Source organism: Nycticebus coucang, chromosome X, assembly GCF_027406575.1.
Source record: "Nycticebus coucang isolate mNycCou1 chromosome X, mNycCou1.pri, whole genome shotgun sequence".
NCBI lineage: Eukaryota > Metazoa > Chordata > Mammalia > Primates > Lorisidae > Nycticebus > Nycticebus coucang.
Window position 1 is genome coordinate 62,690,314 of NC_069804.1, and position 24,607 is coordinate 62,714,920.

Below are 24,607 nucleotides of genomic sequence, written 5' to 3' on the forward strand. Positions count from 1 at the left end.
AAATAAATAAATAAATAAATCAGAAGTTTGAAATACTCCCCTGCATATCAAAGAACTGTAAGACAATTACAAAGATGTAGCATGTGCATGATGGGAATAATAGAAGGAGAAGTAGGAGATAAAGGAACAGAAGAACTACTTGAAGTAATAGTGGATACCAAGCTTCCAAAATAAATGATAGAACCAAACCACAATAGTGTTCTATGTCCAGGAAGCTCATAAAACACCAAGCAGAATAAAGAACAAAAAACTACACGTAGGCTTACCATATTCAAATTTCAGAAAATTGGAGGAGATTAAAAATGGTGGCCGAGTAACAGCTTCCCTGCAACTGGGAACAGTGAGTCTGGGGATACAAGTCTCCAGGCATCTCTGGCCGGTGGGATCTGCCTATAATCATCCCTTTGAGGATACAGGGAGCCAGCAAGGGACTTCTGGACCCCAAGAGTAGGACAAAAACAGTGGAAAACTGGCAAGTGGTTGCATGTGTTCAATCGACCTAATCATGCCAGCAACCGTAAGTACAAGCAGCAGTGAGACTGCAAACCGGAAAGGCCTTACCTGTGAACTGTTTTGGTGTTCTTGGACTTGGCACTCAGTTGAACTGCCTTGGGGAGAGCTTGAGCAGGAGTGTGGAGAACTTTGGGCATTGTCTGGGGCCCCAGACTGAGCCACTGAGCTGGGCGCAGGAAGCCATTGTGAAACAACTGCCCCGGCAAGCTCCGCCCTCAGGGTCTCAGAGCAAGGATTGGGCGGGTCAAAGTAACCTACTGACTGAGCAGCCTAAAGGCGGGGACTGAGCTGCCTTACAGCCTTAATCCTTAGGGGCAGAGTGAGATGGTTTTGGCACACTGGAGCCTTGGGCTGTTGCCCTGGGTAGAGTGCCGTGACGTCACAGCTCATAGCAACCTCAAACTCCTGGGCTTGGCGCCGCCCAGACCTCCATAAGTGCTGTGCAGCGACCCCCGACCAGTGACCCGCACCCACCGGGCCTCCGCATTCCCTGACCAAGGAACTGCGGGAGCCACGCAACCCTGCGTCCTCCCTCCTGTGTCCTCCCAGCTTCCACACTAGCCCGTTCATCTGGACAGGGACTCTGGTAGCTGCATGCCCTTTGGAGCCCTCCCTGCCTCTGTGCAGAGCTCTTCTCCTGGGCAGAGACTGCTGGAGCCTTGGGCTCTCTGTGCCAAAGTCACTGGGTGCCTGGCACTCCCAGAACCGTGCGCACCAACCCCAGCCCTGTTGCTGGATCTGGGTATGTCACAAACCGGAGCTGCTTCCACAACCAGAACTCCCTAGCTAGAGCAGCCCCAGAGGAACTACACAGGGTCACTCCCTACAAAGATCCAGCAACAATAGAGTGATCCCGCTAGGGTCTAATCTTGGAGAGACACCTCCCCAACACTGAGGACAGCCAGAGGCAACGGTGAAAAACAATCATGAGGTGAAATCAACAGAAAAACTCTGGCAATATGAATAATCAGAGTAGATCAACTCCCCCAAGGATCAATGGGGCAGAAACAGCCCAAGACCCCATGCACAAACAAATAGCTGAGATGTCAGAAATTGAATTCAGGATCTGGATAGCAAATAAGATTGAATTAGAATTCCAAAAGTTATCTCAAGAATTCAACGGATTCAACGACCCCTTGTGTTGTGCTCCAGCAGTCTCTGCCCAGGAGAAGAGCTCTGCACAGAGGCAGGGAGGGCTCCAAAGGGCACGCAGCTACCAGAGTCCCTGTCCAGAGGAACGACCAAATGACCAAAGATTTTGACACATTGAGACAAGAAGTTGCATCCCTCAAAGACCTGAGAAACACAGTGGAATCCCTCAGTAACAGAATGGAGCAAGCAGAAGAAAGGATTTCTGACATTGAAGACAAAGCTTTCGAATGCTCCCAAACCCTCAAAGAAGAAGAGAAATGGAGAGCAAAAACAGACCACTCTCTCAGAGAGCTCTCGGATAATTTGAAGACAACCAATATTCATCTTATAGGGATCCCTGAAAGTGACGAAGTGGCTTCACAAGGCACAGAGTCTCTTCTCCATGAGATTATGAAGGAGAAGTTTCCAGACATGCCAAGAGATTCCGAAATTCAGATAGCAGACAGTTTCAGAACTCCAGCATGACTCAACCCAAATAAGACATCCCCCAGACACATCATAATCAATTTCACTAAAGTTAATATGAAGGAGAAAATTCTGAAAGCTGCCAGATGAAAGAAAACCATTACCTACAAGGGGAAGAATATCAGAATAACTGCAGATCTCTCTGCCGAGACCTTTCAAGCTAGAAGAGGATGGTCATCGACTTTTAATCTCCTAAAACACAATAACTTTCAACCCAGGATCCTGTACCCAGCTAAACTGAGCTTCATTTATGACGGAGAAATTAAATACTTCAACGACATTCACATGTTGAAGAAATTTGCCACAACTAAACCAGCTCTCCAGGACATTCTTAGACCTATCCTCCATAAAGGCCAGCATAATCCTCCACCACAAAAGTAAACCCACCCCAAAAATTTTTGATCAAATTCCAACTTCCACAGTCGCAAAAGGATTAAAAATGTCCACCGGTCTCTCGAAAGGCTTATCAATACTCTCAATTAATGTGAATGGTTTAAATTGTCCTCTAAAGAGGCATAGGTTGGCGGACTGGACACGTAAACTCAAGCCAGATATCTGCTGCATCCAAGAATCGCATCTTACATTAAAAGACAGATATAGACTCAAGGTGAAGGGATGGTCATCTATATTCCAGGCAAATGGAAAGCAGAAAAAAGCAGGCGTTGCAATCCTGTTCGCAGATGCAATAGGCTTTAAACCAACCAAAATAATTAAGCATAAGGATGGACACTTCATATTTGTTAAAGGTAATACTCAATATGATGAGATCTCAATTATCAATATTTATGCACCCAACCACAACGCACCTCAATTTATAAGAGAAACTCTAACAGACATGAGCAACTCAATTTCCTCCACTTCCATAGTAGTTGGAGATTTCAACACCCCTTTAGCAGTCCTGGATAGATCCTCCAAAAAGAAGCTAAGCTAAGCAATTTTAGATTTAAACTCAACCATTCAACATCTGGACTTAACAGACATCTACAGACCATTTCATCCCAAAAAAACTGAATACACATTCTTGTCATCAGCCCATGGAACATACTCCAAAATCGACCACATCCTAGGCCACAAATCTAACCTCAGCAAATTTTAAAAAATAGAAATTATTCCTTGCTTCTTCTCAGACCATCACGGAATAAAAGTTGAACTAAATAACAACAGGAACCTGCATACCCATACAAAAACATGGAAGCTAAACAACCTTATGCTGAAGGATACATTGGTTATAGACAAGATTAAGAAGGAAATCACCGTAATTTTGGAACAAAACAACAATCAAGACACGAATTACCAGAACCTCTGGGATACTGCAAAGGCAGTCCTAAGAGGGAAATTTATAGCACTGCAAGCCTTCCTCAAGAAAACGGAAAGAGAGGAAGTCAAAAACTTAATGGAACATCTCAAGCAACTGGAGAAAGAAGAACACTTCGACCACAAACGCAGCAGAAGTAAAGAAATAACCAAAATCAGAGCAGAATTAAATGAAATTGAAAACAAAATAATTATACAACAGATCAATAAATCCAAAAGCGGTTTTTTTGAAAAGATCAATAAAATAGATAAACCTTTGGCCAACCTAACCAGGAAAAAAAGAGCAAAATCTCTAATTTCATCAATCAGAAATGGTAATGATGAAATAACAACAGACCCCTCAGAAATTCAAAAAGTCCTTAACGAATACTACAAGAAACTCTACTCTCACAAATATGAAAATCTGAAAGAAATCAACCAATACCTGGAAGCACGCCACCTACCAAGACTTAGCCAGAACGAAGTGGAAATGTTGAACAGGCCTATGTCAAGTTCTGAAATAGCATCAACTATACAAAATCTCCCTAAAAAGAAAAGCCCAGGACCAGATGGCTTTAACGTCAGAATTCTACCAAACATTTAAAGAAGAACTAGTACCCATACTACTAAACCTCTTCCAAAATATAGAAAAAGAAGGAATATTACCCAGCACATTCTACGAAGCAAACATCACCTTGATCCCCAAACCAGGGAAAGACCCAACAAGAAAAGAAAATTATAGACCAATATCACTAATGAATATAGATGCTGAAATACTCAGTAAGATCCTAACGAACAGAATCCAACAACACATCAAGAAAATTATACACCATGACCAAGGCGGATTTATCCCAGGGTCTCAAGGCTGGTTCAATATACGTAAATCTATAAACGTAATTCAACACATAAACAAACTTAAAAATAAAGACCATATGATTCTTTCAATTGATGCAGAAAAATCGTTTGATAATATCCAGCATCCCTTCATGATCAGAGCACTTAAGAAAATTGGTATAGAAGGGACATTTCTTAAACTAATAGAGGCCACCTACAGCAAACCCACAGCCAATATCATATTGAATGGAGTTAAATTGAAATCATTTCCACTTACATCAGGAACCAGGCAAGGTTGCCCATTGTCTCCATTGCTCTTTAACATTGTAATGGAAGTTTTAGCCATTGCAATTAGGGAAGAAAAGGCGATCAAGGGTATCCACATAGGGTCAGAAGAGATCAAACTTTCACTCTTCACAGGTGATATGATCGTATATCTGGTAAACACTAGGGATTCTACTACAAAACTCTTAGAAGTGATCAAGGAATATAGCAATGTCACAGGCTACAAAATCAACACCCATATATCTGTAGCCTTTATATATACCAACAGTAACCAAGCCGAGCAAACAGTCAAGGACTCTATTCCTTTCACAGTAGTGCCACAGAAGATGAAATATTTGGGAGTATACCTAACAAAGGACGTGAGAGATCTCTACAAAGAGAACTATGAAACTCTAAGAAAATAAATAGCCGAAGATGTTAACAGATGGAAAAACATACCATGCTCATGGCTGGGAAGAATCAACATTGTTAAAATGTCCATACTGCCCAAAGCAATATATAACTTTTATGCAATTCCTATTAAAGCTCCATTGTCATACTTTAAACATCTTGAAAAAATAATACTTCGTTTTATATGGAATCAGAAAAAACCTCGAATAGCCAAAACATTACTGAGCAATAAAAACAAAGCGGGAGGAATCACACTACCAGACCTGAGACTGTACTATAAATCCATAGTGATCAAAACAGCATGGTACCGGCACAAGTAGATGAGAAAAAGCAGAGAAGTAGATGTCTGGAACAGAATAGAGAACCAAGAGATGGATCCAGCTACTTAGCGTTATTTGATCTTTGACAAGCCAGTTAAAAACATTCAGTGGGGAAAAGATTCCCTATTTAACAAATGGTGCTGGGTAAACTGGCTGGCAACCTGTAGAAGACTGAAACTGAAACCACACCTTTCACCATTAACTAAGATAGACTCTCACTGCATAAAAGATTTAAACTTAAGACATGAAACTATAAAAATACTTGAGGAAAGTGCAGGGAAAACTCTTGAAGGAATCGGCCTGGGTGAATATTTTATGAGGAGGACTCCCCAGGCAATTGAAGCAGTATCAAAAATACACTACAGGGACCTGATCAAACTAAAAAGCTTCTGCACAGCCAAGAACATAGTGAGTAAAGCAAGCAGACAGCCCTCAGAATGGGAGAAAACATTTCCAGGTTATACCTCCGATAAAGGTCTAATAACCAGAATCCACAGAGAATTCAAACGTATTAACAAGAAAAGAACACGTGACCCCATCTCAGGGTGGGCAAGGGACTTGAAGAGAAACTTCTCTAAAGAAGACCGACGCAAAATCTACAAACACATGATAAAAAGCTCATCATCCTTAATCATCAGAGAAATGCAAATCAAAACTACTCTGAGATATCACCTAACCCCAGTAAGAGTAGCCCACATAACAAAATCCCAAAACCAGAAATGTTGGCGTGGATGTGGAGGAAAGGGCACACTTCTACACTGCTGGTGGGAATGCCCACTAATACGTTCCTTCTGGAAGGATGTTTGGAGAATACTTAGAGACCTAAAAATAGACCTGCCATTCGATCCTATAATTCCTTTACTAGGTTTATACCCAGAAGACCAAAAGTCACAATATAACAAAGACATCTGTACCAGTATGTTTATTGCAGCCCAATTCATAATTGCTAAGTCATGGAAGAAGCCCAACTGCCCATCGACCCACGAATGGACTAGTAAATTGTGGTACATGTATACCGTGGAATCCTATGCAGCCTTAAAGAAAGATGGAGACTTTACCTCTTTCATGTTTACCTGGATGGAGCTGGAACATATTCTTCTTAGCAAAGTATCTCAGGAATGGAAGAAAAAGTATCCAATGTACTCAGCCCTACTATGAGGCTAAATTATAGCTTTCACATGAAGACTATAACCCAACTGTAGCACAAGAGTATGGGGAAAGGGCCAAGGAAGGGGAAGGGAGGGGGGAGGTTTTGGTGGAGGAAGGGTAATGGGTGGGGCCACATCTATGTGCATCTTAGAATGGGTACAGGTGATTGCACTAATGTACACAGCTATGATTTAACAATAAAATAAAAAAAAAATTCAGAAAATTAATGACAGAGAAAACATTGTTATAAAGCCAGAGGAAGAAAGCATCTTACCCATAGAGGAACAAGTATGTGAATTACATCAGACTTGTCTTTATAAACCATGGGAGGAAGAAGAGAGTGGAGTAAAGTATTTCAAGTGTTGAAGGAAAAAAAAAAAAAAACCCACCAGCTTAGAATTCTGTATACATCAAAATTATCTCTCAAAACTGAAAGAGAAATAAAGCCTTTCTCAAACAAACAAACATTGAGGGAATTGTCACCTTTAGACTTGCTTGTCAAGAAATGGTCAAAGAAGTTCTTTAGAGAAGGAAAGTGGTATACCTGAGATACTTCAATCTGAAAAATGAAAGGAAGAGTGTTAGAGAAAGAATAAACGGGGGTAAAACAAAACATTTTATTTCTCTTATTAACTGATTTAACAGATGATATTCCATTCAAACATATTATTCCATAATAATAATAGCAACAATATTTTCCGTGAACCTGGTTTATGGATATGTGAAATTAATGACAATGATATTTTAAGGGATAAGAGTAAATAATTGGAAACAGTCTGTTACAAGGTACTTGCACCATGCATAAAGCTGTATAGTGTTATTTGAAGATGGACTTGGATTAGTTGTAAATGTATATTGCAAATTCTAGGGCAACCACTAAATTTTTTTTAAATGTACTGAATAGGCTAGGTGTTGAGAGACAATGGGACTATGTAAAATTCTCAATTAAGAATGTAAGAGAAAAATAGGAATAAAGAATAATAAAAATGAATAAAAATATTTACAAATATGGCAAATATTTTTTAAATAATAATGTTTATTCATCATTGATACACATGGAGTTTCTTTTAGTGTAAGGAATTGTATTGCTTCCGTAACAGATTGTAACAAATTTAGCATTTTATTTATGATCTCTCAGTTCCCCAGGTCAGAAGCCCAGCAAAGCCCGACTGGTTTCTGGGCTCAGGGTTCCAAAGCTATGGAGGCTCTAGGTGGAATTTGGCTCCAAGTTCGCATGGGCCCTTAGTAGAAACCAGGTCTTGCCACGGTAGGTCCAAGGTCCCCATTTTCTTGCTATTTATCATCTGGCAGGAGGTAGCATCCTCAGCTTCTAAAGGTCAGCCACTATCCCCTGGCATGTGGCCAAGGTAGTTTGCTCTTTCACGGTCCACAGGTGAGTATCTGCTGCAGCTTCAAATCTGACTTGATTTCTGCTACTTCTTTTCTGTTTTTAAGGTTTCATATGATTACACTTGGATAATCTCCCTATCTTAAGATCAGCTGTGCCATGTCACAGTGCAATCTTGACATTAACCCTGGGCAAATATTACAGGGGACATTTTAATTCTGCCTATTACAGCAATGAAGTAAGGCTCCAAATTATTTTTACCTGGTTACTAACCAGTTGTCCCAAAGTTATTTTGAATAAGTCACTGATACTACCAATTTGTTTGGTTGTTTGAAATTTAAATTTCTGGATAATTCAGAAATGTTTATGATTGGAGAAGAACTCAGCCCCTACCCTTCTCCCACTCCAACTCCTTTAAGGACAAGAGGTCAGTATTTGACAACTCTAACGCTAGATATAAGAATAGTCCTATTCATGGGCAGGACCCATAGGCTCTATATGAAAGGTTTGAGGCTCAGTTGCCATTTAAGGAAATAAAGTCAGTGAATATTCAGGTGTGTGGCTGTTCCATACAGGGCTCACCCTGTGGAAATGAGGGAAGGGTCTGGATTTCGAAGGTTCATGCTCATTAAAAGCTAACATATAAGTTTTGAATTGTGTTTGTAACATTTGGGACTTGTCATTTTTCTGAATCTGATTGTCATAGAAATATTGTTTCTTTCCCATTCTCCTAATTCTCTTCTTCTAGAATGAGTATTAGAAGCATTTTGGGATGCCTCGATCCATCATCCATATGTTCACTGCAACATCCTCAAAACCCAACAGTGCCTGACATGTAGTCAAGGCTCAATACATATCTGTGGGGGAAAAAATGAATTATATATATTGAATCCATCTTGGAAATTAGAATAAATGCACTGAGTAAAGGCAAAAAATCAAGCATCTCCCGGGGCCAACTTCTTAGCAGTTGAATCTTCCAACCTAGTAGCCAAGCTCACATACAAAAATAATGAAATCTGGAATTATTTCATGACAGGAACCAATTGTTGAGGTATACCACTTGGGAATAGAGAGGGGGCACACTACTTGGGAATATGGGGAGGGAGCTGTGATTTGTTCCCTATTTTGAGGAAATTAGTTAAAATGTCTCAAAGTATATGTAAAGCACCACCATAGAGAGACATTGTCAGTGACATGAAATCAGGACTTAATTCATGTTTAAATCCTCCTTTTGTGTAATTTACATAGAATAGAATTAAATGAGTTTGTGTTGACTGTGCATCTACTAGGACATAATCTCACATTCTGCAAGGTAGTCAGTGATAGCCATGTTTTATGTCACTGGTCCCGAACCTTTTCAGCACCAGGGACTGCGTTCATGGTGACCCTAACCTGCTTTTTCAGTTCCAGTAAGTTTTGGTAAAATTTTTCAGCAGCGTCTTCCTCTAGGTCCATCTTCTGGGCTGTTATGTAATTGCTACCAAAGCCAGTGGTGGCGCTCATATAGTTGGTCAAAAGATTGAGAGACGGTGTCAAAGTGAAAGCATTTGCAAAAAAAGCGAAGCAGCCATATGATGGGTATCAACAGCGTCCATACAGAAGGAGGTAGAATTCCAAATGTCAAATTGGTTAGTACTGTACCTGGGCATACCATGCTGGAATACAGATCCCTCTGGTTGAAGTTCCTATTGAAAGCCACATTCAGAAGGTCAGTGGCATATTTGGAAGAGCTATAGGGTTCTTGGCCTTTGCTGTGCTGGAAGTCCTCAGGCCGAAATTAGATTTCCTTGCATTGCAAGATGATGTCCAAATGAGCCAAGATGGATGGTCACTGTGACACAGGAGCGGTTCCAGTTCCCAAATCAGGATAAAGTGGCCAAAGACATTAGTTTCAAACGCCTCCTGGAACCCATCAGCAGTGATGTTGTTATCCTGGGTCAGCAGTTCTTCAGCTGTGGAGAACATATGAATCACTTTTCTTGAAAAGAGGCCAGAGAAAAGTGCTCTGATATTTAGTTGTGGATTAGGCATGATCTCAGCCTTTAGATATACAAAGTCCAGTCTCTGAAACCTTTGCTTAAGTTCCTTGGAGGCCCGGAATACTGACTGCAGGTTGCTGACATCCACCTGCACGATGGTGACTTCGGCGGTGGGATGAGAGGCCAGCAGAGTGGCTCGGACACCTTCCGCTTTGTTCACATTCCTGCACACCAAACACAGACGAATCTCATCGTTTTCCACCAGCAGCTGCTTGCAGAGGGCCAGGCCAATTCCACTGCTCACTCTGGTGATCAAAACCACCGTCCTCATCTTCGCAAACCCCCAAGGCCAGTCAAATATGGCAGATATTAATCCCCCTATATCAGTAACAATTATAAACATAAATATACCAATTAAAAGACAAAGACTCTCAGGATGGATAACAAAAAAAGACCCAACTGTCTATTGTTTACAAGGAACTCACCCTAAGTATGAAGACACAGATCGAAAGTAAAGGGACATACAGAAAGACATACTGTGCTAACATCAGAAAGGGAGGGAATGGGAGAGAGGTGAAGAATAAAAATCTACTTATTGAGTACAATGTAATCACTATCCTAGTGGTGAGTACACTAAAAGCCCTGACAATTTATCCATGTAACAAAAAACATGTGTACCTCCTAAATCTATTGAAATAAAAAAGTAGGGTGTAACTTCACAGAAAAGAAAAAGAGGGAAAGATAAACCATGCTGACGCAACTCAAAAGAAAGCTGAGGTAGCTATATTAATTTCAGAGAAAGCAGACTTGAGAGCAAGGAAATTATTAGTGATAAACAGGCACGTAATATAATAATAAACGCATCAATTCTCCAAGAAGATGTAACAATCCTTAATGTGTATGTACCTAGAATCAGAGCACCAAAATACATAAGTTTAAAACTGATAGAACTGGAAGGCAAAAGTAAATGAATCCACTATTATAGCTAAAGACTTCACCATCCTTCTATCGGTAACTGACAGATCCAGCAGGCAGAATATCGTAAGGACATAGTTGAACTGAACAGCACCATTAATCAACTGGATCTAACGGACATTTCTACTTTATTCAACAACAGCAGAATACATGTTCTTCTCAAGTTCACATGGGACATTTATCAAGATAGACCAAATTCTGGACCATAAAACATACTTTAACAACTTTAACAGAATATAAGATTTACAACGTATGCTCTCAGACCAAGTGGAATTAAATTAGAAATCAATAAAACAAAGATAGCTGGGAACTCTCAACACACTGGAGATCAAATAAAACACATCTAAAAACATAACCTGTTCCTGGTTGACAAGAGGTTCTGAGCTCTAGGCCCCCTAGGTCCTCACGTTCCTACTGCTGTTCTCAGGAAAGGCTATCCTCTTAAGTCTCAGCCCTCTTGATGGAAACAAAAAAATATTGTGCTTAGCTCCCTTTTCCAGGCTGTATGACTTATCCCCTGAGCTCTCTCTGTGGTGGGAAAGACTGTGACCCAGTGAGAAGCATTAAAGAGTTTTCCTATCAGTTTAAGGTGCAGTGAAAGGTAGGTCTCAATTATCCTTCCTGTGGTCTGAAATCCATACCTATCTAAAGGATTGCAGGTATAATTTGTGCTTAGGATTACTGGATTTAACACCTCCCAAAGGTGGATTTGAGTCCCTGGTCTATCAATGACTAGCTGTGTGGCCTTCAGCAGGTCACATCACCTCTCTGAGCCTCAGTGTCATCACCTATAAAATGCTGACAATAGTAGTACTTTCTTCGTTAGTTTGCTATGAGGATTCAATGAGCTGATGCACCTAAAGTGTTTAGCAGAGTGCCTGGAGCATAGCAAGTATCCTATAAATGGTACCTTACACTTGATCCTACATACTCTATTCCCTAAACTCCTATGTGCATAGACCTATGCTAAGTATTGTCGTATAGAAGGGAGACAACCAGTATCCTAAGCCCTGCTCTCAAAGGGCTCAATATCCAGATGGAGGGTAAAAGTATTTCACCTAAGATAGTCAGCAAATATCTGGTACAGAAAATATCTGAAAGAGGAGGGCATGTGTGGGTCAGGGCAGGCAACTCAAGGAAGAACTTTCTAAAGAAGGAGCAACTGAAAGAACAGTGAAGATAAGAATAAATAAAGACAAAGTTGGAGGGTATGCTATCTAATGGGCACAACAAGATCAAAGCTATGGAGGTGAACTGGAATCTAGGTTATCTAGGGACCAGTGAGAAGACTAGCCTGGAAGAAAACAGAGGGTGAAGGAGAAGAGCAGATTAGAACAGAAGCAAAACACGAGAAGTCACTAAAAGTCAGCCGTAAAGACCTGGAATCATTAAGCTCCGAAACTTTAGGGTTCTGGAATCACTGAATCCTGGGTCTTGGGGTCCAGCAACCATAGTGCACGCAGACCCTAGGGCTCTGAAAACATAGAGTTTGAACCTTTTGTGAGAGATTCAATACAACTTTCTTTTTTTTTTTTTTTCACTACAAAATAATTTATTGTAACACATAGCTTCAGCAAGGGGGACTCCTATGTACAAGCACACAACACTCCTGACTGCCCTAACTAGAGGACCCTTTTCTTCTCCCTCGCTTTGCGGACCTCTTCAATCAAATCTTTCAGGTACTGGATCTCCTTGGCCAGGGAATCTGCCTTCTCTTTCAGAGCCTCATTCTTCATTTCCAGCTCTTTGCGTTCACCAGCAAGGGCTTCCTGTTCTGCTCTCTTCTTCTGGCAGTACCTAGTGGCCGCAGTCTTGTTTTGATCCATTTTTTCCAGCTCCGTATCCAGCTTCTCACCCTTTACTTTTGCTGCTACTATTTTCTCTCTGGGAGGGTCGTAAGTTTTGGGGCGAACAGAGCCACAGAGGACACCTGGAGATGGCAGGCTCCTATTTGGAGAGCCCCTGGAGGTAGAAGGGTTATGCTGGGGAGAGCCCAGATAGGACTCCGCGATCATACAGATGCCACTGTCATTATCTGAGGGGTTGTCTTCCTTCTTTACACACTGAGGAATCATCGTAATGTAAGCAGTAGAGTCTGGCTTTCTATCTCCTTCAGAGATATCCACTTTGCTGTCCAGCTCTAAACTAAAGGAATGATCTGGAGTAGAGGACAGGACCCCTGGGGATAGGGAAAGAGGTGGCAGGAAAGTGAAGGGGACAACCCGATCGGTTTTTGTTAAAATTTCTGGGAGATGGACGATTGGGTTCACTGCTGGGGGGTGGGGGGGCTTCTTATTAGTCTCCTGGGCTAGGGGAGTAAAGAGATCACACGTGTCATCCAATGTGGCCAAAAGCTCATCTGGCATGGTTTCCAGGTCATCTATACCCAATAGGGCATCAAAGTCAAACTCCTTTGGATCCATTTTCTCCAACATCCAATCTGTCCCAGAGAAGGCATCCTCCTTGTCATGAAGTTGAAGCACTGACCAACGCATCCACAGCCAGCCATTCAGAGGAGCCCACCTTAGCCTTGTCACTGGATAACCCATGAGGTTTGAAGGGCTTGGCCACATCCAGGTAATCATGTAAGATATTTAGTCTTTCTTCAGCCCCCAAACCAGACCGGTCGAAGGGGGATATCAAGTCCCCCACCAACACCTCGCTGCTCAGGAAGCTCATCTTGGTCATGTTGTGGGGCTTTGCTGAAATCCAGGAATGTGCTTAATTCAAAGGCGTCTTTGTCAGTTACAGCAATGCTGCTGCTGGATGCTGTGAGAAGCTCCATGGCTTAAGCTGCTGTGGGTTGCTGCTGCAGAGCCTGGTGCTGCTGCCGCCTCTGCAAAGGCCAACGCTGCTGCAGGCACTACTGCCTCTAATACGCCATGGTGGCTGTGGACCCTGCAGAAGGGGAGGAGGGAAGGATGAACTGTGGAGAAACTGCATCTACAGGTGGGTGCAGCAGAAATGCTGGGTTTTTTTTGTTGTTGTTGTTTGTTTGTTTTGAGACAGAGTCTCAAGCTGTCATCCTGGGTAGAGGTGTAGTGGCGTCACAGCTCACAGCAACCTCAAACTCTTGGGCTCAAGCAATTCTCTTGCCTCAGCCTCCCAAGTAGCTGGGACTACAGGCGCCCGCCACAGCACCCAGCTATTTGTTGTTGTTGTTGTTATTGTTGTTTAGCAGGCCCGGACCGGGTTCGAACCTGCCAGCCCCAGTGTATGTGGCTGGTGCCCTAACCGCTGAGCTACAGGTGCCCAGCCAGAACTTTCTTCATGACAGAAATGCTCGAAAATTCTGGGCTATGTAATACAGCAGCACTGACCATATGTGGTTCTTGAACACTTGCAATGTGGCTACTGCAAGTGAAGAAGTGAACTTTTAAAATTTTCTTCAATTTTATCTAATTTACACTTAAATTTAAATAGCTACATGTGGCTAGTAGCTACCATGTTGTATAGTGCTGTTCTAGGCCTTGAACTATAAATCCCATAGAGTAGTTTCACCTGAGAATGCTAGAGTCACAGAATGCTACAGTCAGAAGGTCTTAAAACCATACAACACTTAGACCTTAGTGCCTTGTATAGGAAGAGTCTTTCAGTCTCATGGACAAACCCTGTACCATCCCCTTCATTTTATCTATATCCCATAGACTAAAAAGGCCATGAATGTGATCCTCAGTGACCTGTGGGCCAATGACTACTTCAACATCATCTTCTTTTCTGACATGGTTAATATCTAGAAATATCGAGGCTTAATCCAGGCTACTAACCAGAATACCCACAGTGCCATGGATTACTTGGGTCACATGGAAGCTGACGGTTACAAGTATTAGACCTATGTACCCAAATGGGCATGGTGTGGTGATGTGGGAAATTCCTGAAACCATCTCTTCATTCCCCCATCCTCCTTACCTCTCACAGAACCTGAAATATCACTACTACATTTTATACAAAGAAGTCCCTCCATCCAGAGTTCCCTTTCCTTGTGGAACAGGCAGAGCCGATTCCCTATGTATCTTAGTACACATTTCTCTTTGGAACTGAGTTTCTTCCTCTTTAAAGTAAAACTTCAGAAGAATTTCCTAAGAATTTTCAAAAATGAGTAATCTACATATTTATTTCCAAGCATTTGACTAAGATGCTGTGCCAATTCTGGCTTTTGACCCATCCTCTCTCAGACAGAAGTCTCCCCCACCCACCACCTCCCATCGACTCAACCCTTTCTTCCCTTGCAGCAAGAGTGTGTGGGTTCTATCTGTGAGTAGCTGCCAATTTGACTAGGGAATGAGGCAGCTCCACCCCACCCCACCCCCAGGGAATAGGCGAAAAACAGGCTGAGACAGGGAATGATAAAAGCCAAGGACATGTGGGCTCCACTGTCAGATCTCAGGGAGCTTGGGTGGGGGTGGGGGAGTTGGGCAGAAGCAGCAGACACAGCCTGAGCAAAGATGAAGAGATATGGCTGAGCCTGGGAGGCCAATGAGGTGCCCAGTGTATCTGCAATAGAGGTAGAAGTGACCAGAGAAGATGGTCTCACAATCTGCTCCCCAATTAGGGACCGACATCAATGCAGCTCTGTGGGAAGCTTCTTCAGTGCTGAACCATAGCAACCAGGAGCCTGGGAGGGGCCCCAATGTGGGGAGGATCTCTCTTATCATCTTCCTGACAGATGGGGAACCCACGACTGGAGTGACAACCCCTAGCATTATCCTCTCCAACATCCATCAGGCTCTAGGCCACAGGGTATCCCTTTTCAGTTTGGCCTTTGGGGATGATGCTTGCTTCCCACTGCTGTGTCACCTGTCTGTGGAGAACCAGAGAGTAGTCCAGTTCATATAGGAGGACCCTGATGCAGCCCTACATCTGGAGGGCCACTACAAGGAGATTTCCAGGCCTCTGCTGGCATATGTGTGTCTGGCCTACCTGGGTGGCTTGGTTGGAGCCTCCTCTTGGGTCTTTCCCCCCAACTACTTTGCTAGCTCAGAGCTGGTGGTTGCAGGCCTGGTGGAGCCAGGTGAGCAGGAGCTAGATATCTGTCTGGCAGCCCGTGGCCCCAACGGCCAGCTTCTTGCGGCCCACCACAGTAAAGTGGCCACCAAACACAGCCAGAAGGCCTTTGGTTGCCCAGAGGAGCCAGCTCCCAATGTGGCCCATTTCATATTCCGCCTCTGGGCCTATGTCACTGTTGGAAAGCTTCTGGAGACATGCTTCCAAGCCCGTGACACCACCACTCATCACCTGTTGGCTGCCAAACTCCTCAACCTGTCCCTTGAATACAACTTTGTCACACCTCACATTTCACTGGTCATGCTGTAGCCCAAGGAGGACAGTCAGAAGGCCAGGGTGCAGACAGCTGTGCCGTCATGGACCATCATGCCCTCACCCAGCAGCAGACATGTCTAGGAGCAGGCACACCTCAATGAGCCTTGGTACCCAAAGTCTCCCCAAAATCAAGGTCCAAAAACCCAAATTTCTATTAATCCTCCACTAGTACTGCCTCTACCGAGAAGATGCCCACTTCCAAGGAGTTGTAGTCAATGGGCCAGAGCCCTAGTACCCTACCAACTTCCCAAAACCCAGACCAGCAGCCCAACTGGATTCTAGCACCTTGGTCCAGCCCACTCTCAGGACAAAATCTTCTGTCCTTACACCCTCAAATTCCGGTGTTCTATTGCCTCTCAATCCCAGAACTCTATCATCCCCGAATCCTGGCATCGTATTACCCATGAATTCCAAGATGCCATCCTGGCACCCAAGCCCAGCCCAAAGCTGACAATATGAAACATGTTACTCCACTCTATTTCAAACCCAGTGCTCCATCACACCCCCACCCTGGGGTAGGCACTGCACAGTCTCCCAAAAGCTTACCCCAGCCCATACCTTGCGGCTCCACACTTCAGCTCCCCAAGCTCCCACGATGCACTATAGCTAGGGTTCCTGCTCCCCAAACTGCAGATCATCTGTAGCACCCCAGCCTTGGGTTCCTTTTACCCAAGACCCCAAATCCCATCACCTCTTAAACCTAGTGCCCCACCGTATGAAACTTCCACAAGCTTATTACTCTCCAAGCTTGTACACCCCAAACTCTACTTCCCCCTAAAACTGCTAGACCCAGGCTCCCATCTCCTTAGAGCCTAAGCACATTCCTTAATACTGTCTCAAGTCGCACAGGTCTCAGCAGTACTGTGACCACCTCCATCCTTGGAGAACCCCTTCCTACCCCATTTATTCCCACCTTGCCCACTGGAAGACTCTGGCATCAGCACGATCCGCTGCTGAGGCCTCAGGACACTAGGCAAGTCCTGGATTCATCTGGGCCAGGAGTCACAAGAATGGGCCTACCCAATATCTCCAGGCCTATGCTAGAAGGCAGCCCTCCAAACCTTCCAATCTTACTGCCTTCTAGCACCTTTTCTGAGGCCGTCAGTCTGCTCCTTCTCCCTAAGGATCTTTAGCTGCTGTCTGAGTCAATGGTGGAGTACAAGTTAGTGGAGTCCTTGAACCCACCAGCTTTCTATACCATCTTCACTTCTGATGAACATGGCAAATCCCCCAGGCAAGAAATCAAGCCATGAGGGGGAGGTATGGATGGACAGCACCAGGAGCTGGGAGTCTAAAAGTCTCATGCAGACTCTAGTGATAGGACAGCTGCTTGTTTGCTTGCTTTGAGACTTTGGGCCAGTTACTTTATTTCTCTATGCCTCAGTACATAGGCACAGAATTAGAGGCTTTGGGAAATGAGGGATGTTAAGACCGGGAAGACTAAGCAGAAATAAATTGGCCAACCTGTAGCTTTGACATTAATTTTGTTGGACAAGAGAATTGATGATGCTTCCCAAGCAGGGGATGGGTGCAGGAGTATAAATTGGAGCATTAGTAGGAAAGCCAGGTCTGCTTGATTTTTTTCTGTGCTCTGTGAACAGCCCGGCTTAATGAGAGAGGTAGAAAAATTGGGGAAGATGATGGAGATTATCTTTTATTTATTTAGAGACAGAATCTCACTATGTCACCCTCGGTAGAGTCCTGCGGCATCACAGCTCACAGCATCCTCAAACCCTTGGGCTTAAGAGATTCTCTTGCCTCAACTTCCCAAGTAGCTGGGACTACAGGCACCTGCCACAATGCCCAGCTATTTTTTTGTTGTTATTGCAGTTGTCATTGTTGTTTAGCTGGCCTGGCCCGGGCCCCCCAGCCTTGGTGCATGTGGCTGGCGCCGTAAGCACTGTGCCACGGGCGCTGAGCCAAGATTATCTTTAAATTTTACAAAGACTATAAAATAATAACAGTTAAAGTTTGTGAGCCTTTCTGTGTGCAGGTACTGCTCTACATATTGTACTTGCTGTCTTTCATTTAATCCTTACAAGAAACTATTAATACCCACATCTCACACATAGCGAAGGTGAAGTAACATGTTAAGTGTCACATAGCTAGTTACAGATTTGAATCCGTATGCTCTGGTCCTGGGGTGAAGGTGATTTGCCACTCCTAAGAGAAGTGTCTTCCTAAGAGAAGGAGTGACATTTTCTGGGTGGCCTAAGAGGGGATTAGAACCAGTTGAGGGTGTAATTAAGTCACAGGGATGCAAATTTGGGCATGACATCCTCCACATGCCTCTCTCCCTCACCACCTCCAATATCCCATCCATCTTTGGTTCCTGGCAACGTTACCTCTAATATATTTCCCAAAGCCATCCATTTCTCCCCACCCCAACTGTCACTATCCTGGGACAGAACACCATTGCCTCTCACTCCAAAACTGCTCTAACCTCCTCTATGTTCTTCCTGTTTCCTCTCCTGTCCTGCTACAGGCCATTCTCTCCTAGCAGCTAAAGAGATTTGTTAAAGACACAAATCTCTTCATGCCCTTTCTCTACTTAATCCTCATTAAGGGTTTCCTATAACACTTAGAATGAAATCCAAAGCCACAAGGCCCTGCATGATCAGTCCCCTACCCTCATCTCTCTGACCTCAACTTCTCCCACTCTCTGAACTCTAGCTCCACTGGTCTCTGCTCTGCTCCTCCAATGGGCGTCCTCTCGCACTTCTACTCAGGGACTTCTTTCAAGGTGTTCTCTCTGCTTGACAATCCCTGTCTTGCCTCTCCCTCCCTCTTCCTACTGACTTCATCCCTTCCATTGTCCCTGAACTCCAGCTCATGCTTTATATCTCAGCGCAGATCTCCTCACCTACCCTCCCCGTACAGGCTACTTCAGGTCTCTGTAACTCCCTCAGTCATTCTATTATTTTTTCTCATAGCATGTATTGCCTTTCGTGATTACATTTTTATTCATTCACCAGGTTAGAAACCATGCCTGTGTGTGTGTGTTTATTGCTATTGTTGTTGTTTACCACCATATCCCTGATGCATAATCAATGTCTGAATGAAGGAAGATCATAAGGTCCCAGTCCCAGAGGTCAGCAGATAAGACTGGGAAGCCAGTTAGAAGGAGGATGGGACCTTGATGGGGCCCACATCTTTCTCTTATTTCCCTTCCCTTCCCTTCCCTTCCCTTCCCTTCCCTTCCCTTCCCTTCCCTTCTCTTCCCATTTTCTTTTTTACTTTATTTTTTTTTTCAAAAAGTAAATTTATTTCAGGTTAATGTGAGGGTACAAACAACCAGTTCAGAGAGGCAGAGCAAGATGGCAAACCAGGAAAACAGTCAGGTCGAGTTCCCCTAGAGCAGCGGTTCTCAACCTTCCTAATGCCTCGATGTAGTTTTATTGTTAAAAAGGGTCACGACCCGCAGGTTGAGAACCACTGCCCTAGGGCAACTGAGAAACTGGAGAGTTGGTCGTGTTGTTTGGAGTGGTGATTTTGGCTGGTGTTGTGGCTCAGGGTATGCTACGAGGCGATGGGGTGCTGGTTGCTGTGTGTAAACTGGAGCAGTGGGGCAGAGATCAGGCATGCTAGGCAAGTCCTGGGCAGGCCACTGGCAGGAGCCCTGGGTGGCAGCTTTTGGTTCTCAGGGAAGTGCTTGGCATGAATTGCCTGCAGTATATAGCAGCCAGATTTGAGGGCTTGCTGGAGCAGATTGGCCACCAGTTTGGCAGTGGTAGAGATGGCCAGTCTGGGAAGGTCCTGGTAGCGAGAGATAGGCCATTATGGCAAGCTCATGAGAAGGTCGCGAGGCCGGGACCCCTACAAGAACATAATCATTTTAGTTCTGCCTGCCAGGAACAGTCCCTTAGTTGTGATAGGCTCAGGGACTCTAGCACCACAAGAGAACTATTGTCTGAGGCATGGTGAGAACAGCCTCTGAAGGATTCAAGAGAGATCTGAGTTCCCGACCTAGTGGAACCTGATTGCTGAGGAAATACTCAGGAGATAACTGTGGACATTTAATTTGGGGATCTGGTACATGCCTGGGTTCTAGAGAGAGGTTATCAGCTGTTTTGTCCATCCTCTAACACTACAGCACCACCTGATGTTCTGGCAATATATTGCAACACAAATATTTTTCTACTGAAGTCGGACCCTCCTGCCATATGTATATACATAAGTATGGTTGTTGTATGTGAACCATATGTGAACATACATATTTGCTTTTATGCATATAGTATATATATAATTAGTTTTTATATATTTTTTTCTTTTTCCTTCTTGTTAGTATTTTCTTTTTCTTTCTTTTTTTTGTTTGTTTTTTCATTTATTTGTTACTGAGGTTGCTTATTTAGGGTTATTTAGAGCTTTACCATATTTTGTCTTGATGTGTTTTGTTTCTTGCTTATTTGTATGGTTGGTTCTTTTCTAACTTCTGTTTTCACTTTCATCAAGAGCAAGGGCTCCTGTATTTTTTGGTTACAGTATTTTAGACTCATTTATTCTCTCTCCATATTTCACTGCAGTACATTATCTCTTTGGGCAGAGACTCTTCTACCTTTCTAACTCTCCCACAGTAATCAGCCCTGCAACAGCTAAGCTACCCCCTCCTTTTGTCTTGTTTCTCTCCTTTCTCTCTTTACTCCACTTCCTTCTCTCTCCTCTATTAGATAGAAGGATACTTTTAATTTCCTTTATCTATTCTTATCTTAATATTCTTTCTTTCTTTCTGTTTTTTTTTTTTTGAGACAGACTCTCACTTTGTCACTCTCAGTAGAGTGCCGTGGCATCACAGCTCACAGCCACCTCCAGCTCTTGGGCTTAAGTGATTCTCTTGCCTCAGCCTCCTGAGTAGCTGGGACTACAGGCACCCGCCACAACGCCTGGCTATTGTTTTGTTGCAGTTTGGCCGAGGCTGGTTTTGAACCCGCCACCCTCAGTATATTGGGCTGGCACCCTACTCACTGAGCCACAGGCAGTGGCTGAGAGATGGGAGGATACGGCTGTGGTCTGGGAGGTAGGCCACAGCAGTGAGCTGGCTCAAGGGGTAAGAGCCCTTCCTACCTCCAGCCCTAGGAAGATAGTATTGGCAAGACTGCCCTGCAGAATTTTTCTATTTCGTTTTCATTCTTACTTAATTTTTTCTTAGTGTTTATTGTTTTTGCTCTTTTCTTTCCCTTCCTATTCTTGCCAGCGGAAGAGCCTGGCTCGGCTCCAGTGGGTAAAGACCACCTAATTTCGAGGAACCCTCCAAGTCCAGCCCCCTCAAAACCCTTGAGTTACAAGAGGTGCAGCTTCCGTGAGCACTAAACAGGTGCTGTGGCGGCAGTACCTGCCTGTGGTGGAGTGCCACTGGGACTGAGACACAGACTCCAGGAGAATACCTGCTGCAGCAGGGCTGGGACAGAGACACAGACTTGGTGAACACAAAATATCCCTGGTGATGGTACCCGCCCATGGACGGTGATAAACACACCTCAGGACTGATTCTGCTGGTGCACTCCCCAGAGGCTGTTGAGCACTGGAGGGAGCTGGGCTTCAGATCCAAGAAGTTGCCCTAGTAGGTGTGGGAAGAGGCGCTGACTCCACTTTGTCTCTGGCAAACCAATATCCCTGACACTTTTGCCCACTGAAGGGAGCCAGGCCACAGCCCTGTGGGGTTATCAGTGGCAGGGCGAGGCTGCAGCATAAGGCAGAGAAGGAGACACCAACCCCCCTGGCCCAAATCTTTCGCTAGGCGTGCCTTCCTGATGCCACCAGAAGAAGCCAAACTCCATCCTCTTGGGTTTCTGGGTGTGAGCTGCCTGCGGATCCCTACCATCAGGTTGCTGGACATCCTTTGAAAGCACACAGTTGACCAGTGATTGTGCTGCCTGGGATAATTGCTTTGTAACTCTCAACCTGGGCTGTCCACCCCGGGACCCTCCAAGGTTGAGCCATAGTTGCGCTGAAATGGGAAGGACTGAAACTCCTCCTGCAGTTGTTTCTGGGGTGTCAGGGGATCTCAGTGGTTTGTATCCCCCGCCCCCAGCTTAGATTTCAGCCTAATTTTGTGACTGAATAGATTAGATAGAAGCTGGTTAACTACAAGACAGAGCCAGCTGGCCTTATCACATCAATTAGGTCCTCAGAGTCTCTAGCTGCAGGTTTGAAAGGGACCATTTTTTTTTAATTTTCTCGTTTTTATTATTTTTTATTAAATCATATCTTTGTACATTTATGCATTTATGGGGTTCAGGGTACTGCTTCAATATACAATGTGAAATGCTTACATTGAACTAAGTAACACATCCATCACAATTATACTCATTTCATAATAGTTTTGAAATGTACCACTGCATCATGCATGTTAGGTGAGGTCCCCCCAAATACCCTCCCTCCTCCAATATCTCCCCTCCTCTCTCCTCCCCTCTCTCTCCTCTTCTGAAAGGGACCTTTGTAAAGCTATGGGGCAAAAGCCACAGTCACCAGTCCCACTTATCTGGCTAAGGGGTAGTTAACTACTATTCCTACAACTCCCAATCCAATCACACACTACCAGTTTTAATACCCCAAATATGAAAAATAATCATGGGGCAAAATCAGAGGAACAACTCTGGCAACATGAATAATCAGAGTCAATTAACTCCCACAAGGAATGGCAAAGGTGATACATGAGAAGATCCCATTCATAAACAAATGGATGAAATGTTAGAAATAGAATTCAGAATAAGGATGGCAAATACGTAGAATAAATTGGAGGAAAAGATGAAAATTGAAATACAAAGAGTGGTATAAAAGTTGTCTCAAGAAATCAATGAATTCAAAGACAAAATTACCAAGGATATGGACACAATGAGAAAGAAGATAGAAGAGCTCAAGGAAATGAAAAAATTATTCAAAGAGCTCAAAAATACAGCAGAATCCCTCAGTAATAGAGTGGAGCAAGCAGAAGAAAGGATCTCTGAAATTGAAGGCAAAGCTCTTGAACGTTCCCAAATGCTCAAAAAAGGAATACAGATGGAGAGCAAAAACTGACCCTTCCCTGAGAGACTTCTGGGACCACTCCAAAAGAGCAAATATTCATCTTATAGGAATTCCTGAAGGAGAAGAGGATGGTCCTAAAGGCACAGATGCTCTATTCCAAGATATTATGGAAAATTTCCCAAGCGTTGCAAGGGATACTGAAATTCAGATAGTAGACAGCTTCAGAACCCCAGCATGACTCAATCCAAAGAAAGGATCTCCTAGACACATTGTAATTAACTTTGCCAAAGTTAATACAAAGGAGACAATTCTGCAAGCAGCCAAACATAAGAAAAGCATTACCCACAAGGGGATTAATATTAGAATGACTTTAGATGTCTCAGCTAAAACCCCCCATGCCACAAGATGATGGTCATCAACCTTCAATCTCCTAAAACAAAACAACTTCCAGCCCCAGATCCTGTATCCAGCTAGACTGAGCTTCATCTGTGATGGAGAAATCAAATACTTTACTGACATACACATGTTGAACAAATTTGCCATGACTAAACCAGCTCTCCAGGGTATTCTCAGACCTATCCTCCATAATTATCAGCACAATGGCCCATGGCCAAAGTAAACTCACCCAGAAACTTCTGAACAAAACCTAAGGTCCACAGTAGGGAAAGGATTAAAAATATACAATAGACATGTGAAAAACATGACACCCAAAACACTACCAGGCTTATCAATTCTCTCAATTAATGTGAATGGCTTAAATTGTCCTCTAAAGAGACACTGGTTGGCTGACCGGATACATAGACTCAGACCAGATATCTGTTGCATACAAGAGTCTCATATTACCTTAAAGGATAAAAATAGACTGAAGATGAAGGGATGGACAACTGTAATTCAGGCAAATGGAAGCAGATGAAAGCATCGGAGAAATGGCAAGTGGATGTGATTAGCATGAGGCTGGCTTTGATGGCCATGGTGGCTGCAGTGGTAGCTGTTGTAGCAGCATCAAGAGATTGCAAACAGGGAAAGCCTTCCCTGTGGGGTTGTTGGATTTATCTAGTCTTGGGCACTAGGTTGAGTTACCTTGGGAGACCTTTGATGAGTGAGCAACTGCCTTTGAACAGCACCCAGAGGATGGGACTAAGCCAGGGAGAAGTGAAGTCTTCATTGTTTGGCTGGGGGTCAGGTGCAGGCATTGTGAAAATGCTACCCAGGCTCGGCCCTCAGCATCCCAGAGTTAGACCCTTTCTGGGAGACCTTGGGTGAGTGAGTAAATGACTTTGAACGGCACCCAGAGGCCAGGACTCAGATGCCAGGTATGAGCGGAACTTTCATTGTTCTGCAGTGGGAGAGCTGCCTTGCAACCTCAGCACTCAGAGGTGTAGAATGAAGTTGGATTTGGTGACCCAAGTGGGCAGCCACTTCAGCAGAGATCCCAGTGACACCTGTTTTCCAGGGAAAGCCTATGCCTAGCCAAGGGTCATGGTTTGGAAAGCTCAAGGCATGTCTATTAAGCGGGCTGAGAAGAGATTCAGCTTCCCAATCTAACGGTATTTGAGGACAAAGAAATCATCAGAGGGCTCCAGTCTCCATCTTATACATCTATATCAGCATTGTGGTTAGCA

At 43.9% G+C, this 24,607-nt stretch overlaps 1 protein-coding gene and 2 pseudogenes across 2 annotated transcripts; 1 reads left to right on the forward strand and 2 right to left on the reverse strand.

Moving 5' to 3' along the window:
- Positions 1-17,275, forward strand: part of LOC128576836 (inter-alpha-trypsin inhibitor heavy chain H6-like) — an 86,560-nt pseudogene extending 69,285 nt beyond the window's left edge.
- Positions 9,369-10,059, reverse strand: LOC128577141 (3-keto-steroid reductase/17-beta-hydroxysteroid dehydrogenase 7-like). The gene has a single exon (XM_053579200.1). It carries the CDS (start codon positions 10,057-10,059, stop codon positions 9,451-9,453), a length of 609 nt encoding a protein of 202 aa, XP_053435175.1. The 3' UTR covers positions 9,369-9,450.
- LOC128577915 (cyclic AMP-dependent transcription factor ATF-4-like) lies at positions 12,326-13,616 on the reverse strand (annotated as a pseudogene). The gene has a single exon (XR_008377650.1). The product of XR_008377650.1 is annotated as a cyclic AMP-dependent transcription factor ATF-4-like (transcript).
- Positions 17,276-24,607: the final 7,332 nt, after the last annotated feature.

Excerpts from the sequence above, each read along its gene's own strand:
- LOC128577141 (XM_053579200.1), bottom strand. The coding sequence starts at position 10,059 with ATGAGGACGGTGGTTTTGATCACCAGAGTGAGCAGTGGAATTGGCCTG.